The following is an 18506-nucleotide window of genomic DNA, read 5'->3' as shown; positions in this document are numbered from 1 at the left end:
GCAAAGTAAAGTGAGGTCAAGTGTTTTGCTCAAGAACACAATGTACAGCCTAGTCTGGGAATGGAAACTACGATTTTACAATCTTGAGTGCAACACCCTAACCACTAGGCCATGTGTATGTGTGTTTGTTTCTGTGTTTGTCCCATCAGACTGCTTCACAACTAGTGTTGGTTTGTTTACATCCCCATAACTTAGACATTTAGCAAAGAGATTGACATATTAAGTACCAGACTTCAAATGAAAAATTAAGTACTGGGATTGAGTTGTCTGACTACAACTCTTCAAAGTGGTGCCCCAGCATGGCCACAGCCCAGTGACTGAAACAAGTAAAAGATAAAAAATTAATGGGACAAAGAAAAGACTATGATTAGATATTGTGGTGCTACTGTTGTGGTCAGTAGTGGAATTTAGAGTTTGTATGGAGTCCAAGGAGAGAGAAAGAGCTTACATGTAAGAATGTGAAGATATATTTGTATTTCTGGTGGTCAAACATTAGCACCTTGTGTTTGTTTAGTCCCATGTCAGTCCCGATTCAACAAACCTATGATCAAATATGTTCCAGCTACAATGATCATGTCTTTTATTAAGACACAATATATCTTGGACTACGTAATCAAATGTATCATATAGTATTTAGTATAAGTGGTTATAGATGTTGTTTAACCCCCAAGTCATTCATGGTCCAATTGACTGATGATCAAACATGTTCCAGCTGTGACCATCCCCTCTTATTTAGACATAATATATCTAGGACTACATCATCAAATGTATAATATAGAAGTTAGTATTAGTGGTTTTGTTATTATTCCTGGTTATATCTTTCATTCAGGCAGAGTGTATCTAGGACTACATTATCTAATGTACTGTACAGTAGTTAGTATTAGTGGCTACAGTTGTTACTGTTTAGCCCTCGGTCCATTAGACCTAAGATCAAAAACATTCCAGCTGTGACCATACCGTTTCCTTTGGAATGTATCTTAAACCATACCTCATTATCCAATGTGTCCTAATTTGAGGGTTGTTTGGATGTCATATCTAGCAGTTCAAGTGCCTATGTTGACGGCTCTATTGTTGGTCAACCATTGCTGTGGTTAGCTGTTGCTGCTGCTTTGGTCAAGCATAACTGATTTTGTCTTTGATGTACTGGTTCCGGTTGGGTGCTTCATGTATGACAGGGGCTGCTGTACCACCACCATTCTGGGTGTAGAAAGATATCTCCTCTGGACGAGGCAAGAGTCCGATGCCTCCTTGGAAATTGGCAGATGGGGAAAGGAATGAGGGCTCTGATGGGTCAGCATGCATTTGCGCAAGCAAGGGGAAAGGGTTGTCTGGCAGCCGGTCATAGGTGCTGCGTGTCGTAATTCTATTGATTGTTTTTCTTGTTATGCTGGGGTTGTCGCTAGGGCCAGGGTCTGTTGGATCTGGAACCTTCTCAGCCCACATCACCTGAGATGTTTGGCAGCCAGTTGTTGGGTCAAATCCTGACCGTACCATTGCTGACCGTTGGCCTGGTTCAATTGCTGATATTCCATCGATAGCATGGGGGTCAGGGACTGACAATGGAAATCTCCTGGGTGGTGATCCAGATCTATTTGGCAAACTCTTTCGAGATCTTGGTTTCGGTTTTACTACTTCGCCCCTCTGGCCATGGCCACTCTTTGGGGAAGAAGATGCAGCAGGTGCATAAGGATCAGCTGGAGTAGAAGTGTATTCTGGGGGCAGCCTATTTCCACCCATGCCATTCACTGTCCGAAATGCACTAGGTGGTGTATTGGTGTGTTGAGGTGAGTCTTCATTCCTCTGTGAGGGTTGCGAAGTCTGCATGAAAAACGCTGTTGTATTGATTGGTCCAGATTTGGTTGGTGTCGATTCCATGTACCATGCTGCTTTTCCACTGACCGAGTCTTCACGGTGTGGGTCAGAATGCGAATGGTAACCATATGCAAATGATTTATTTGGATTAGGATTGACAGTTCGAGACATTATCTCACTGAATGCTGTTGGGAATCCGCTGTAATAGGGATCACTCTGGTCCTGATGCGATGAATTCTGGACAAGGTCTGGAATACCAAAATGCGGATGGACAGGGCGAGAGTGAATATCATCATCATCCTCATCGGCTTGAAACTGTGAATGTGAATCTCGTCTTCCAGATGGTTTTGTTTGTGATTTCTCTGTTGCTGTCATCATGGGGTCCTGCATGGACTTTTTAATGTAGGTATTGTTAACAACAGGGTTGGTCATCTGTCGTGGCTCCTCATCTCCTGTTTCAAAGTCAAAGGAATTGCCGATGCTGGTTGAGTTACCATTTTCAGCAAGTGTGTGGAAGTGCTTGACTTCCAAATCATCTTCATCTTCTTCATCTTCCCCATATCGCCTACCATCCTCTCTCTCTCTACTTCTTCCTCTATTAGAACCATTCTTTGACTGATGTTTCTCCCTTTCTTGTTTTTGTTCCTGCCGTTTTTGAATCTCTTCCTGAAGTTCTTCTTCAGTTATACTAACTCGATTGATGTTGTTGCCCCGTGATGGAACTTTATCCTCTGAGATCTTGTTTTCTGCAGTGGAATTGCGATCCCTTGACTCAGCTGATGGTGCCTTATGCCGTATTTGTGCATAGGCCACATTATCTGCCTGTGGACCATTTGTTGTGGGGCTTTGATTATGACTGGACCTGTGTTTGGAATTTTTGTTCATCTCTGACAAGGGGCCATCATCATGTTGTTGGACCCCAGTTTTCTCTGCTGGTTCTGTGACATTTTCTGTTAAAAGACAAGAAAAGAAAATAAAAACATATAAATAAAAAAGATGAATAGGAGTGAAAAAAGTAAGGGACCAGTAATTAGAGGGGGTCAATGACATCAGCAAACATTATCCCCTCAAAATTGCTACTTTGTACTAATTGTACTAATATCAGAAACCATTATAATATAAAGAAAGAAAAAAAATAGAAAATCCATAAATAACACAATTTCTGTCCCAGGGTAGCAACTGTTATTCCCTATTTGCTGACCCCTAAAAAGTATGAAGCTTATGTTACATTTATTCAAACCCCCAAAGAATCCCTTTCAACACATGGCTATAATGTGCCCCCACTGTACCTGCTCATGATCAGAGATGCACATATTGTCAGTCACTAAGGGACATGCTCAAGTGATTATAGTCAAGCAAATGACAAGCAAGCAAATCTGTGGTATTGAATAGAATATTTGCTATAATGAGATTTGTGCTTCAGCAATTCACTGAATCAGTCTGAAATGTAAAGAAAATTAGGTCAGTTTCAAAACACTGAAGTCTAGCTAACAAAAGCAAAGTAGCGATTTCCTTTGGTTTCTAAATAGAATCAAAGAGGAAATAAAACTTACTGACCAAAGAGAGAAAAAAACAGATTTTGTTACACTGTGCTGTGGTAGGTTCAGGAATTCAGAATTTGTCTTCAGTTTGGTAGATGCAAGAGAGAGTGGGGGGAGTGAATGAGAAAGGGAGGATGACAGGGAGAGAGAGAGAGAGAGAGAGAGAAAGAGAGAGAGAGAGAGAGAGGGAGAAATATAGCTCTTAACAATTATCATTCCCCCAATAAGCTTGATAATTGTTAAGTAATATACCTTAATAACATGAAGCCAATGGTAGCCTAGTTAACCCACAAATAAAGAATATTTATCCACTGATGTGGTGTTGAGCACTTATTCTTCCTGTTCATCAAGTGCCTATATTGATGGCTCTATTGTTGTTCAACTATATCGATGGTATTAACACACAGACATATATATATAAATATATATATATATATATATATATATACACACATACATATGTATATATCTATCTAAACAAACATATATATTCTTTTATTCCTTTATATGTTTCAATCATTTGACTCTGGCCAAGTTGGAGCACCGCCTATAGTGGAACAAACTGACCCCAAGACTTATTCTTTGTAAGCCTAGTACTTATTCTATCGGTCTTTTTTACCAAACCGCTAAGTTATGGGGACATAAACACACCAACATCGGTTGTTAAGTGATGGAGGGGGGACAAACACAGACATATTTATATATATATATATATATATATATATATATATATATATATATATATATATATATATAAATAAATACAAAAATGGGACAAGAGCGCAAAACATCTAGACAGACGATACAAAGAAAACAAGGATGGGTCATTCGGAGTTTTCTATCCTCAGTTGAGTTCCAGATTATCTTTGCAATTTTGGCTGGTTATACTCGAGATTGTTCCAATCTGGCGAGCCCCAAGGAAAAAGAGCATTAGATTCCTTGGAAGAAAGCAGCAAATGCATATGGAAACAAGGACAGAAAAAAACAGAAATGTCACACAAATACAAATGCAATTAACAGGGCATAACAACAGGTGTCTTTCGACTAAGGATGAATTAAATTAAGCTGGCGTGTGTGGAAGTAAAGCCTTACGGTAGAAACAAGATTTAACAGGCACAGGGAGGAATATAGATGTTGCACGGATGGTAGTTGAACCAAGAAAGAAAGGTCAGGCCTGGCTGACCACTGGTCACGTGGGGATAGAAGAGAGAGAGAGAGGTAGAATCAAAGGGATAGAAGGATTAAGGAGGGATGAGAAAAAAAAATGAAAGAGACTCAGTGAAGTGAAAGAGGGAAAGTGAGCATGAAGAGAAGGCCAGGAAAAGTGAGAGAAGTGGAATGAAGTGTGAAAGGGCTGATGGAAAGAAGGAAAGAATAGAAAGAATAATAGAGTCATACAAAATTTAGATACAAATATACTTATATATATATATATATATATATATATATATATATATAATGTTATATTTGGGGTTGGTCATATTTTTGCCAATTAACTACAAACACTATATACTTGTTCATCACTTCCACTCTATCTTTATTCTTATTTTAGTGCCCTTTGCCCAAACTCTTTTGTTCTGTGACCCTCCATTCCATGTGTCTCTGCCTTTCTGTAAGGTTGGAGTGTTGCTGAAGAGGTTACTGTATGTATTATGAAAGATTTCAGACAAAGGACATTAAAATATGAATAAAAATAAAGCTAAAGTGAAGACAAATATATAATGCTTGTGGTTAATTGGTAAAAGTATGACCATCCCCAAATATAACAATAAGTATGTGTGTGTGTGTGTGTATATATATATATATATATATATGCATGCATGTATATAAATGGATGTAACAAGAACAAAAATGTGACTCAACTTACTGTTGTTGTCAGTGGAGGGATTGTAGCGGTAGGAAGGAGTCCGTCGCTTTGGAGACTGGTCTCTGCTGGAATCCCGTGGGGACCGTGACTTCTGTGAGTGTTGGGCCTTGCTCTCTGGGTCATTGACAAACAAGTCAGGCAGCTGTTGTATCTCATTGTATGACGTTGCGCTTCGTCCACTGTGCCGGTCAGTGTTAGGGCGTGCCTGTGACCTTGACCCCGACCCTCTGTGTGAACCATGAGGGCTTTGTTGTTGTTGTGAGAGACCTCCATTAAAGCTTCTTTCAAAGTGACTTGGCTTTGTGTCAAAGGTCACAGTGTTCAGCCGTCCAGAACGTCTATGGCTCACTGGTTCCAGGTACTCAGCATCTGGTTCCTGTTCATCTGAGCTGTGATATTTATTGTATTGCTTGCCAGTAGTATGAGGTGGGGTCAAAGCTGGCCTGTCTGCAATATTTATACTGCTACCTCTACTAATACTCCGGCCCAATTTAACATTACCTTCTCCATCTGATCTCCCCTTTCCCTGAGATGTTGCCAACATGGAATTCAACACAAGGGTATTGTATGCACGGTTCACGTGCCCTCCCCCATCACTTCTGATTTGTGCATTTGTCTTTTCCTGTCCCAAAACTGACTCTGACCCAGCAGTTACCACACTTGCCATCGATCCATTGGTACCTAGTGGTACTTTAGTCAGGCTCTTGGATCTGTTATGTCGGCGCCGCTTGCCTGTTAATATTCCTGTATTATACATGTAGCAGAGTGCAAAGGCAAAGGCTATGAGTAGAAGCACAGCAATAACAATGCCAATGATAGCACCAGGAGCCAAACGTGACCCTCCAAACACAGCTTCAGGTTCATCAGGATCTCCTGTCAATAGAAACATTCATTAATTAAAAATAACTAATTAATTAAAATAAAATAAACATATTTAACAATAACCACACAAACATTCTAAATCAGTGGTTCTCATCTGGGGTTCATGCCAGCAAAATAGGAAATTGGAGATCTACAGAAGTATTTTAAAGGTCTGTAAAAAAGCTTTGCTTCAGATGGATTTATTGAAAGGAACAGCTAGGTTTCTTGCTCTGATGGTTTATTACATAGTTCAACCTATACAAGTTAATGTGTGGAAACAAAATAGGAATTTTGAAAGCAGCGCATATGAAACTAGTTTTTAAACATTGAATGGCTATGGGTTGGGGCGTCTACCAGAATAAAACAGTAAACAAAGGGGTCCATAGGTAAAAAATGGTTGAGAACTATTGCTGAAAATAACAAATAACAGCATGTATTAGGCTGTTCTGAAAATAATGCCTGCTCTAAGTGTTGTGTTTTGAAACGCAATTCTATCATAGTATTTTAATTATATTTTAGATGAATTTCAATATACTTAATAATTGATGTATGATCTTTACTAATTTTCTACTTTTTCAGACGGAAAACATTCTTGAAGCATAGGCGCCCTTAATTACGAACATGACAAAAAGAGGACCATTGCTTACTTTCCTTGCATGAGTTCAAGCTTTGGGCACAATGCCTCCCCAAACTGCTGTCAATATCAACAGAGCATGGGGAAAGGGGTCCACAAGTGATTGCATAGTATGAAGGTAGCTTCAAAAATTCTGTAGTGGTGATGAGAGCTTTGAAGATGAAGGACGGTAGAGGAAGGTGATGCAGTCTTGACAATGAACAATTGAAAGCAATTGTTGGAAAAAACCCACGTCAAAATGTCAGAGAAATGTCTCAGGCACTTGGTGTCAGTGTTGCAACAGTCTCACACAATCCGCAGAAGATTGGTAAGGTGAAAAAGCTCGATAAATGGGTACCGCATGAGCTCAATGAAAATCAAATAGTTCGGTATTTTGAAATGTGCTCAACGCTCTTTCTGTGAAACACCAATGATCCTTCTCGAGTGAATAGTCACTTGTGACGAAAAGTGGATCCTTTATGATAACCGTAAACGATCAGGTCAATAGCTTGATCATGATGAGTCCCCCAAACATTTCCCAAAGCCAAAGTTATATCAGCAAATGATTATGGTGACTGTCAGGTGGTCTGCAATTAATGTTGTCTATTACAGCTTTCTGGAAGCCAATCAGAGCATTACAGCAGAGGTTTATTGCAATCAACTCGCTGAAATGCATGCTCACTTGCAAAAAATGAGACCTGCATTGGTGAATCGGCGTGGCCCAATTGTTCTCCACAGTAATGCAAAGCCACATGTTGCAAGAATGATGCTGCTGAAACTCAAAGACTTGGGATATGAGACTTTACCACATCTTCTATATTCTCCTGATCTTTCACCCACAGACTACCATTTTTTAAAGCATTTAAACTCCTTTTAAGTGATAAAACTTTCAGGTCCAAACCTTAGGTGGAATCAGCTTTCAAAGATTTCTTAGCATCAAAGCCAATAAGTTTTTATCAACAAGGCATAAATAATCTTGTTGATCGATGGCAGAGATGCAGAGATGTTCACAGCTCATACTTTGACTAATCAAAACGTTTCTATTGCTAATTTTTCCAGAATAAAATTATGTTTCTGAAATCAGCCATTATTTTCGGAACACCCTGATACATATTGGGTTGAAAACCCCTTTAGGATTGAAAAGTCAAAGGTTTCTTGTGGGACATGTACTGCTCTCCCATGTAGCTATGACAACAGCCTTCAACTTTTTCTATCCAAAAAGGGTCTTTCAACCCCAAATTACATATTATAAAGTAAAGTAGTAGACTGTTAGAAATGGTGGCAAAATGCTGGGCATACTGACAAGGAACAAGGATCAGAATATAAATGGGATGGTTGAGTAAAGGAAGAGAGAGATATAGATGGTGGCAAGTGCCAGGGCATACCCTTGGGGTTCAAATGCCATAATATAAGTGGCGGGATATTGTAAAGGGGGTGTGATTGAAGAGTGCGAGTAAGTGGCAAAAGACCTGGGTATGTATAGAGTTGTGGGAGGGCTACTGGATGGCAATGATACAGAGGAACGAGGGTGTGAGGACAGGATTGGTTTGTGAGAGCTAGGCATAGTGTATGAAGGAGTTATGTGTGGATGGAACACACAGGTCAGGGGCTAGCAGATAGCAATAATAGAGTAGAAAAATAGCTTGTTAGAGCAATGTACAGCAGTGCTGTCAGCTGGGTGAGAGTTGGCCATGAATACAGTGATGAATTTAGTGTATGAGTAGGGGTTCTCCAGGGCTCAGTTCTCAGTCCACTCTTATTCATCACAGTCCTCCAGGCTATAACAAAGGGATTCAAAACTGGTTGCATATGGGAACTATTATATGCAGATTTTATAGAGAAATCTGTAGTAGAACTGGAGAAGAGTATGGAAGCAAAACCTGAAATCAAAGGGCCTTAAAAATAATCTAGTGAAAACCAAAGCTGTTGTTAGCAAGACTCTCTTTCTGTTATATAAATGGCCCTGTCAATATGCAAGAAGGTGATGGAAAAAATTCTACTTATTGCACCTGGTGCAAGTTATAGACACATAAGAGGTCTAGCAGAATCACAGGTAAGTTAACTGTTGTAAAGTGGTCTTTTGCCACTGTTGTATCTGACTTTTGATGGTGGTTGTCGCTCTGACAGATATTGTTATATTCTGAAGTCATTGATAGAATGGTTCTATCTGACACTGTATGATCCCCTAAGTCATACAGTTTTTATTATCCTCAAAAGGTTGGATTGTTATAACATCCACTCAGTATAACAGTATAGTTACTATGTCAGCACAGACACAACTATCAACACAGTCTACACGTACTCTCGACCTTCTGACCTTCTTTCTGACGACTGGCTACTGAGAGGGGTGTGCAGTTTCACTATACAGCATTAACAGAGGAATTATTTACATTTGATGGATATTTGTCCTCATCTTGTTGTTAACACAACGTTTCAGCTGATATACCCTCCAGCCTTCATCAGGTGTCTTGGGGAAATTTCGAACTTGGGTTCTCATTCCTAAGGTATTTTTCGATGTTATTATTATAACTGCCTGGAATTGAACTCGAAATCTTGGGGTTAGTAGCCTGTGCTCTTAACCACTATACCAAATGCTCGTGGGCAATTATGGAATGAATTTTAGGGCTTATAAATCTAATATTTTCTTATCCTTCCTCAATACTGGCTCCCATATGCTATTCATATCTGAATAATGATAATAATAATAATAATAATAACACCAAAAAAAACACTGAAAAATACCTTAGGAATGAGAACTCAGCTTTGAAATTTTCTCAAGACATCTGTTGGGGTATATCAGCCGAAATGTTGTGTTAACAACAAACAAGATGAGGACAAATATCGTTGAATGTAAATAATGTACATAATTCCTTATCTCTTAAATATAGAACTGTATTATTAACAGAGAAAGTTGTCTTCGTATGTGGCATTTGTGCAGGAATAATAAGCACTGAGGCTCCTTTGAGATTGTAGAAAACTTGTGTTACCTCGGATACATATATACTTCTAATACAAGGATAAAATCTTATTAAAATCTGTTATCAGTGGCCAGTAAATGAAAAATACCTTTTAAGGTGAAAATTATAAAAACATGTGGTGTAATAATATAAGTGAAAATATTTTATATAGTTAGATGATTTAGCATCTATTTTTCATCATATTGCCAAAGAAAACTTTTTTCTTTAGCTCATATTTATTATTGTGTGTGTATATATATATATATATATCATCATCGTTTAACGTCCGCTTTCCATGCTAGCATGGGTTGGACGTATGACTGAGGGCTGGCGAACCAGATGGCTACACCAGGCTTCAATCTTGATCTGGCAGAGTTTCTACAGCTGGATGCCCTTCCTAATGCCAACCACTCCGAGAGTGTAGTGGGAGCTTTTATGTGCCACCGGTACGAGGGCCAGTCAGGCGGTACTGGCAACGACCTCGCTCAAATCTTTTACACATGCCACCAGCACGGGTACCAGTAAGGCGATGCTGGTAACGATCAAGCTCGAATGGTGTTTTTTAACATGCCACCAGCATGGAGGCCAGATAGTCACTCTGGCAATGATCATGCTCGGATGGTGCTCTTAATACCCTACTAGCATGGGGCTCAAGTGCCAGTAGTGCGACACTGGTAATGATCACACTCGAATGGTGCCTTTTAAGTGCCACTGGCACGGAAGCCAGTTAGCTGTTCTGTCAATGATCACATTCGTATGGTGCTCTTTGCACCCCGCTAGCGCCAGTCATCGAATTTTATTTTTATTTTTGATATATATATACACACAATAAGTTTCTTTCATATTGGTAAAACTGTTAGAGCAGTGGTTTTCAACCATTTTTTTTATATATGGATCCCTTTGATTCCTATTTTATTCTGGTGGACCCCCATAAGTATTTGATATTTAAAAAATAGTTTTATAGCTATTTCTTTCAAAATTCCTATTTTGTTTTCATATATTCATTTGAATATGTTAGCAAGAAACATGTTGAACTCTTTTAAGTATCAGAGAAAAAAAAAAACAGTTGTTTCTGGCAATAAATATACTTAAAGCAAAAAATTATTTCATGGATCCTTAAATGAATTCTGTAGGTCCCAAAATTACTATCTTGCTTGTGTGGACCCCAAAAAATTTTATACAGACCCCTAGAGGCCATATGGACCCTGGTTAAGAGCCACTGTTTTAGAAGGTTGGGAATAATGCCTTGTGTCTCTTCCAGATCTTTATGTCCCAACAGCAACACTAGCAATAACAAAAGTTCCAAGTCACAAGAATTTCTCGACAGGCATGGAGTAAGGTAGGGGGAAATTTACCTGTATAGGCAACTACCAAGTCTTCTCAAAACACCTTACCAAGACTTGTGCACAGACCCCATTGGGGTAGGGTGTGTGGATTAATGCTATTTATTTTATCAACCCCCCAAAATGATGAAAGGTAAAGTCAACCTCAGTGGCATTTGAACTCAGAACATAAAGGCAGACAAAAAGCCTCAAAACATTTTGTTCAGTAAGCAAATGATTCAGCCAGCTCACTGCCATAATAATAATATTAACAATAACAATAATAATAATAATGATAATAATAATAACAATATCAACAATATCAATAATAATAATAATAACAACAACATCAATAATAATAACAACAACAACAACAACAACATCAATAACAACAACAACAACAACAACAACAACAATAACAATATTAATAATAATAATAATAATATTAATAATAATAATAATAATAATAATAATAATAATGATCCTTTCTACTATAGGTATAAAACCTGAAGATTTTGGGGAAGGGGACCAGTTGATTACATTGATTCCAGTGCTTAACTGGTACTTAATTTATCATCCCCAAAAGGATGAAAGGCAAAGTCGACCTTGGCGGAATTTGAACTCAGAATGTAGTGAGGGACGAAATACCATGAAGAATTTCGCCTGGTGTGCTAAAGATTCTACCAGCTCACAGCCTTTATCATAATAATAATTCTTTGGGGTTAGAATAATTCACCTCTGGAAACATCAGTGTTTCATTCATCATCCCTAAACAAACCTTATTCAGGGACCTTTTGAGCAGGTTGTGATACTTGACCTGAAGAAAATTGTAACTGGGCCTTGCCTGCAAAGTTAGGCACTGTTTACCTTGATAGGATATCACCATGTCACACACATATGGTTGTGCCTGGTGTATCCTTATCAGACATTTAGTCATGATGGGTATATTGGGCTTTGTATATTTGTAACCCAGTATCACTTTGATGGCATGTACTGCTCTCTCACTCAAAAATAATAATAATAATAATAATAATAATAATCAGTGGTGGGCATGGTTCTGCCAATCTGCTTACAGCTAATTAGCAAAGCCAACTTTTCGTTTAGTGGATTAGCGTTTTCACTAACTTTAGAAACCATTAGTGGAGCAATTAGCTTCTGCTAAATTTAGTTCCATTAACTTTCAGTCCACTAACAAAATTCAAACATTTGTTCCTGTCTGATGTGGGCATGTCTCAAAGCATCTGTCAGGCATGCTATTGGCTGACTAGGTGTACATGTGACAAGAGGTGATTGGTCAATGCAGCAGCAGCAGCAGCAAGCTGAACAGCATGGTGTAAATCTGCAGTTTTGAGTTGTGTTCATTTATGACGTTGTCACATTACAGAGTCAGCGACAGCAGTATACATTATCGGCATATCAAGTTATCACTTATCGTTATGGTAGCAAATTGTTGGATCATATGATGAAAGTCATGGAGAGAGTCATAGCCCAACTAATTAGGGAGAGTTAGCCTCGATGAGATACAGTTTGGTCTTGTGCCAGAGAGAAGCACCACTGACGCTATATTTCTGGTAAGACAGCTGCAGGAGAAATACATAACCAAAGATAAACCTCTGTATTTGGCCTTTGTTGACTTGGAGAAAGCCTTCGACAGGGTTCCTCGATCCCTTATCTGGTTGTCAACAGGGAAACTAGGGATAGACTAGTGGTTAGTTAGAGCCGTACAAGTTATGTACAAGGATACTACCAGTAAGGTGAAGGTTGTCAATGAGTACTGCAAAGAATTCAGGGTACACCAAGTAGGGGTTCATTAAGGATTGGTGCCCAGCCCCCTCTTGTTCATTATAGTCCTCCAGGCAATAACAGAGGAATTTAAGACAGGCTGCCCCTGGGAGCTTCTCTATGCTGATGTCCTTGCTCTTATAGCTGAATCACTATCAGAACAAATTCCAGGTATGAAAGCAAGGTCTAGAATTGAAGGGCCTTTGAGTTAACCTAGCAAAAACCAAAGTCTTAGTAAGTAAGAAGGTAGACAAATCACAAATCCCTTCAGGTAGATGGCCCTGCTCGTTCTGTAAGAAAGGTATAAGTAGAAACTCCATAAGATGCACCCAGTGTAAGCTTTGGACGCATAAAAGATGCAGCAATATTAGAGGAAGGTTAACAGAGAAACTAGCTTTTGTATGCAGAAGATGCACGGGTACAATAAACGCTGAAAATGGGCAGAAGATAGACTCCCTCAACTGCCAGTGGAGCAAGCTAGAGGTAGTAGATAACTTTCGTTATCTAGGTAACCAAGTTAATAGTGGAGGTGGATGCTCTGAAAGCGTAGCTGTGAGAATAAGATTAGGCTGGGCAAAGTTCAGGGAGCTCCTACCTCTGCTGGCAACAAAGGGCTTCTCTCTCTCTCTCAGAGTGAAAGGCAGATTGTAAGGTGCCTGTGTGTGAACAGCCATGCCACATAGCAGTGAAACATGGGCTGTGACAGCCGAAGATATGTGTAAGCTTGAAAGAAATGGAGCCAGTATGCTTTGCTGGATGTGCAATGTCAATGTGCATGTTCAACAGAAAGTAAACATCTTGAGAGAAAAACTAGGCATAAGAGGAGTCAGATGTGGTATGCAAGAGAGAAGACTGTGCTGGTATGGTCATGTGATGTGTATGGATGAGGAGAGCTGTGTGAAAAAGTGCTGATTTCTAACTGTGGAGGGAACTCGTGCTGGAGATAGACCCTTGAAGACATGGGACAAAATGGTGAAGCATGATCTTTGAACTTTGAGTCTCACAGAGGCAATGACTAGCGACTGAAACCTTTGGTGGTATTCTGTGCTTGAGAAGACTGGTCAAGCCAAGTGAAATCATAGTCACGGCTGATGTTGGTGTCACGTAACTGGCACTCATACTGGTGGCATGTAAAGAGCACCTTTCAAGCATTGGGCCTCAGAGAGGAAAAGTGGTTGAGTTCCTTTTGAGCGTTGGGCCCCATGGAGGCAAAGTGGTTGAGTTCCTTTTGAGTGTTGGGCCCCATGGAGGCAAAGTGGCTGAGTTCCTTTTGAGTGTTGGGCCCCATGGAGGCAAAGTGGCTGAGTTCCTTTTGAGCATTGAACCTCACGGAGGCAATGACTGAGACTTTTGGCATTATGTTGTGCTTGAAAAGACTCTTGAAACAGCCAAATTGCAGTCCTGACAGATACCAGTGTCACACAAATGGCACCCATATTGGTGGCATGTAAAAGCACCCATTACACTCTCGGAATGGTTGGCATTAGGAAGGGCATCCAGCTGTAGAAAACTATGCCAAATCAGACTGGTGCAACCTTCCAGCTTACCAGCCCTGGTCAAACCATCCAACCCATGACAGCATAGACAATGGATGTTAAATGATGATGAAGGTGAAGACATTTTTGCTCAGCCTGAGGGATAAAGGGCCTGTTGAGGAATCTGCAATAGCTGTGCATGAAGCAGAAGTCACTCAAGTTGAGAGCCAGTAGTCTCAGAACTCATGGCCCCACCTGGAGGACTACTTTTTTCTTATGACAAGGAATAAGAGGAATGCCAAAACCCTGTACTTCCAGTGTGTCATGTGCCAGCCGAAGGAGACCACCATCAAGGGACAAGCAGTAAGCCTCTACATTTTGAAGTCGCATGTCAAGAGGAAACACCCAGCGCATGCCATCAAGTTTGAGGACAGGATCAAGGCTGGCGCTTCCCATGGGAAACACAGGAAGCAGTGCCAGTAGCCAGTCATCACAATCACAAGCAAAGAAAGCACACCAGCTCAGCATTGGCGAGGTGTTTACCCAAACTGCTGGCATTTGTGCCCATCAGTCTATGGTGGACAGAAGGATTGTAGACCTGTTTGTTGACAATATTCTAACACTGCTTGCAGTGAAGTCCTCCACCCTTGTCAGCCTGATCTAGATGCTGAACCCCAGCAAGGCATCGGTGTTCCACTGCACCCTGAGCAGGATGATCTAGGCCAGCCGGAGGAGTGTCTTACAAGGTATTTATAAATTAAAATTATAGAAGTTTATAAAATCACTATTATGGTGTACTTCATATTTTCCGAATTTAATTTAATTATTTATGAAATAATTATTTTCTTAATGTAATAAAATGTATACTAGCTGACTGAAATAAATGTCATAATATATAATATATGGTATATATATTAATTTATCTTTATATATATATATATATATATATCACGTGATCATCAGATGTTGTTACACATCGCTGGTCACAATGCGTTCGCATTGTTTTAGCCATCGAATGACGCCACCCCGCTGGCTAAGCGAGCAGGCCATATATATATATATATATAAATTTATATATAGAGGGCATTATACATACATGCCAGAAGGCATTATACATACATGCCACACGCTAAGAGGGACAATTAGTCATTTCTACCAAAAATATTACTAATCCCACCGAATGCAATTTTTCAAAGTAAGACATTTAAAAAAATATAGACCTGTATCACAGTGATTTCATACTTACGTATTCATCAGCAGGCCTGAATGTATTATAAATAAACAACGACCCTGTATGTATAATGAGCATGTATGTATAATGCCCTCTATATATAAATTAATATGTTCAATAAGAAATAATTATTTTCGAAATTTTTTCTCTTATGAGGTTTTCACGCTATCTACCTGACAATTTCTTGTTAAGTTTTCCTTATTAAGTAGTTGTCCTTAATTGCTAAATTTTTATTCCAAAAAAACTTTTCCTCTCCTGAAATGCAATTCGTAAAAGTTTGCCATTTATCCGGATGTAATATATGTAAACTCACCCATGTGCTTCGTTGATGTTGATCAGTTAGCTGATCGGCTTAAGCGGGGCAGGGTCGTTGTTTATTTATAATACATTCAGGCCTGCTGATGAATACGTAAGTATGAAATCACTGTGATACAGGTCTATATTTTTTAAATGTCTTACTTTGAAAAATTGCATTCGGTGGGATTAGTAATATTTTTGGTAGAAATGACTAATTGTCCCTCTTAGCGTGTGGCATGTATGTATAATGCCTTCTGGCATGTATGTATAATGCCCTCTATATATAAATTAATATGTTCAATAAGAAATAATTATTTTCGAAATTTTTTCTCTTATGAGGTTTTCACGCTATCTACCTGACAATTCTTGTTAAGTTTTCCTTATTAAGTAGTTGTCCTTAATTGCTATATATATATATATATATATATATATATATATATATTCCACTCATGATTAAGTTTGCACAGCCAAAACTGCAGTCTTTAATGAAATAACAAATTAACAAACCTTAAGTTCTGAACTTACCAAATTCCGACCATCATTACATCCCTCATCTTGGTTATTCATGCCCCCACCCACAACACGTCACCTATCAAGGTAATGTCACTATTTTCGAAAGTTTAATAATAATCCTTTTTAATCTGTGGGTTAGCAGTTACTGAAGCCAACTTTTTGGTTAGCTGTGCCCACCACTGATAATAATCCTTTATACTAAAGGCAGAAGGCCTGAAATTTAGTGGGAGGAGACAAGTCGATTACATCGACCCCAGTGTTTCACTGGTACTTAATTTACCAACCCTGAAAAGATAAAAAGTAAAGCCAATCTTTGTGGAATTTGCCCTCAGAGCATAAAGAAGGACGAAATGCTGCTAATGATTCTTCCAGCTTGCTACCTTACAATAATAACAATGATGATGATGTTGATGCTGATGATGTTGATGATGACGATGGAGGAGATGAAAATGAGGATGTTGATGATGATGATAATGAAGGTGATGATGTTGATGCTGCTGCTGATGAAGATGGTGATAACGATGTTACTGATGATGATGATACTGATGACAATGATGTTGATGAGGAAGATGATGGTGATGACGAGAAGGACATAGACAACATAAATACTGTTACTTACGGTATCCTTTTATCTCCAAAGAAAAATCATTCTCTGTATAGTATTGTGTTTTAGGTCTATACAATGAAAGAACAGCAGTGCTAGATTTGGTGACTATCATGTCAGTGGTCTTGGAGCCATGTCCCAACTGTCTCTGATGCCAATCAGTTGATGAAAAAGAAAACAAAAAGAAAACAAAATGGAGATATATAAAAAATAGGTAAAGGTGACCTTTGATCACAAATGTGCATGTGATAGCACCGAGAAAGTTCCCCTCCAAGGCACAAGTCCATGCAAGGTTGTTTATGGAAGACCAGCAGTTTCCCATGTTCAAGGGAGAGGCAAAGGGGCTGATACAGCTTGGCACCAGTGATGTCACAACTCATTTTTACAGCTGAGTGAACTGGAGCAACGTGAAATAAAGTGTCTTGCTCAAGAACACAACACACAGCCCAGTCTGAGAATCAAACTCACAATCTCACGATTGTGGGCCTGATGCTCAAATCACTGAACCATATGCCTTCACAGACACACACACACACACACACACACATAAAGACCTCCTTCAGTCAAAATGACCAGGGGATTGCATCTACAAAGATCCCCTCTGAGGCACAAGTCGGGGCAAGGTTGTTTATGGAAGACCAGCACTCACCCATGCATACCAGCCTCCATGCCACCAATGTAGTCCAAGGGAAAGCAAAGGCCAATACAGTGGCATCAGTGATATTGCAACTCATTTCTACAGTTGATTGAACTAGAGCAATGTGAAATAAAGTGTCTTGCTCAAGAATACAACACACACATACACACATATATAAATATATATATTTGAAAGAATGATTAGAGATGGCTTTTTTGAAGAAATAATTTTTATTTAATCTTAATAATAATGTTTACAGTGAGTTACTCTGATATGAGTTTCAAGCTTTCAAGTAGTCATTTCCAAACTGCTTAAACAGCAGAAGATCTTTTCTTACAAGTAAACATACAAAAAAATATTCACAGAAAAGAGAAATATTTATTATCTTTTTATATTCTTTTCTCTTTTTTGTGTATATTTTTTGTATGTTTACTTGTAAGAAAAAGTTTTTGCTATTTAAGTAACCAGTAAAACATACATTCTTCAGTTTGAAAACAGTTACTTGAAAGTTTGAAACTCAGAGTAACTCACGGTAAACATTATTATTATAAAGATTAAAATAAAAATTATCCCCGCAAAAAGGTAATCTCTACTCATTCTTTCAAATATATATATAATACTGTACCAAGAACTTTTTCTTCATTTTTCTACACACACACACACTTTCAGAAATACTTTGCATTGCCCAGGTTAAAGAAAATAACGAAATTTAAAAACACCGTCTAGATTATGCAGGTCTCAACTGCTAGTAGCTGAGATATCAACTTTCCACATTAATAACTCTCCAACCCATGCCAGCATGGAACATAGACGTTAAGTGAAATGTTAAGAGAAAGTTTTCAACTCATATATGTATATAAAGTAAATACACATAATTCAAAAACACGTTTTGTGTTGCTTATTTCTTAACCAAAAAACAGGTACAGATTACAAACAATGAAAGGCCGCATGTAGAGTACACACACACACACTAACAGACAGTGAATATATCATG

General features: G+C 38.8%; 1 protein-coding gene across 1 annotated transcript in view; it reads right to left on the bottom strand.

Annotated features, from left to right (window-relative positions):
• Positions 1 to 444: 444 nt before the first annotated feature.
• Positions 445 to 18506, bottom strand: part of LOC115225383 (general transcriptional corepressor trfA) — a 30874-nt gene continuing 12812 nt past the window's right edge. Inside the window, exons 5-7 of the mRNA XM_029796341.2 lie at positions 16891 to 17023; positions 5221 to 6093; positions 445 to 2762 (exon numbers count right to left, since the gene is read on the bottom strand). Coding sequence (XP_029652201.1) covers positions 1114 to 2762; positions 5221 to 6093; positions 16891 to 17023 — 2655 coding nt within the window. The 3' untranslated portion in view covers positions 445 to 1113. The remainder of the gene's footprint in view (positions 2763 to 5220; positions 6094 to 16890; positions 17024 to 18506) is intronic.

This window comes from Octopus sinensis, linkage group LG27 (assembly GCF_006345805.1).
Source record: "Octopus sinensis linkage group LG27, ASM634580v1, whole genome shotgun sequence".
NCBI lineage: Eukaryota > Metazoa > Mollusca > Cephalopoda > Octopoda > Octopodidae > Octopus > Octopus sinensis.
The sequence above is the reverse complement of the archived record's forward strand: the minus strand, read 5'-3'. Positions and strand labels throughout refer to the sequence as shown.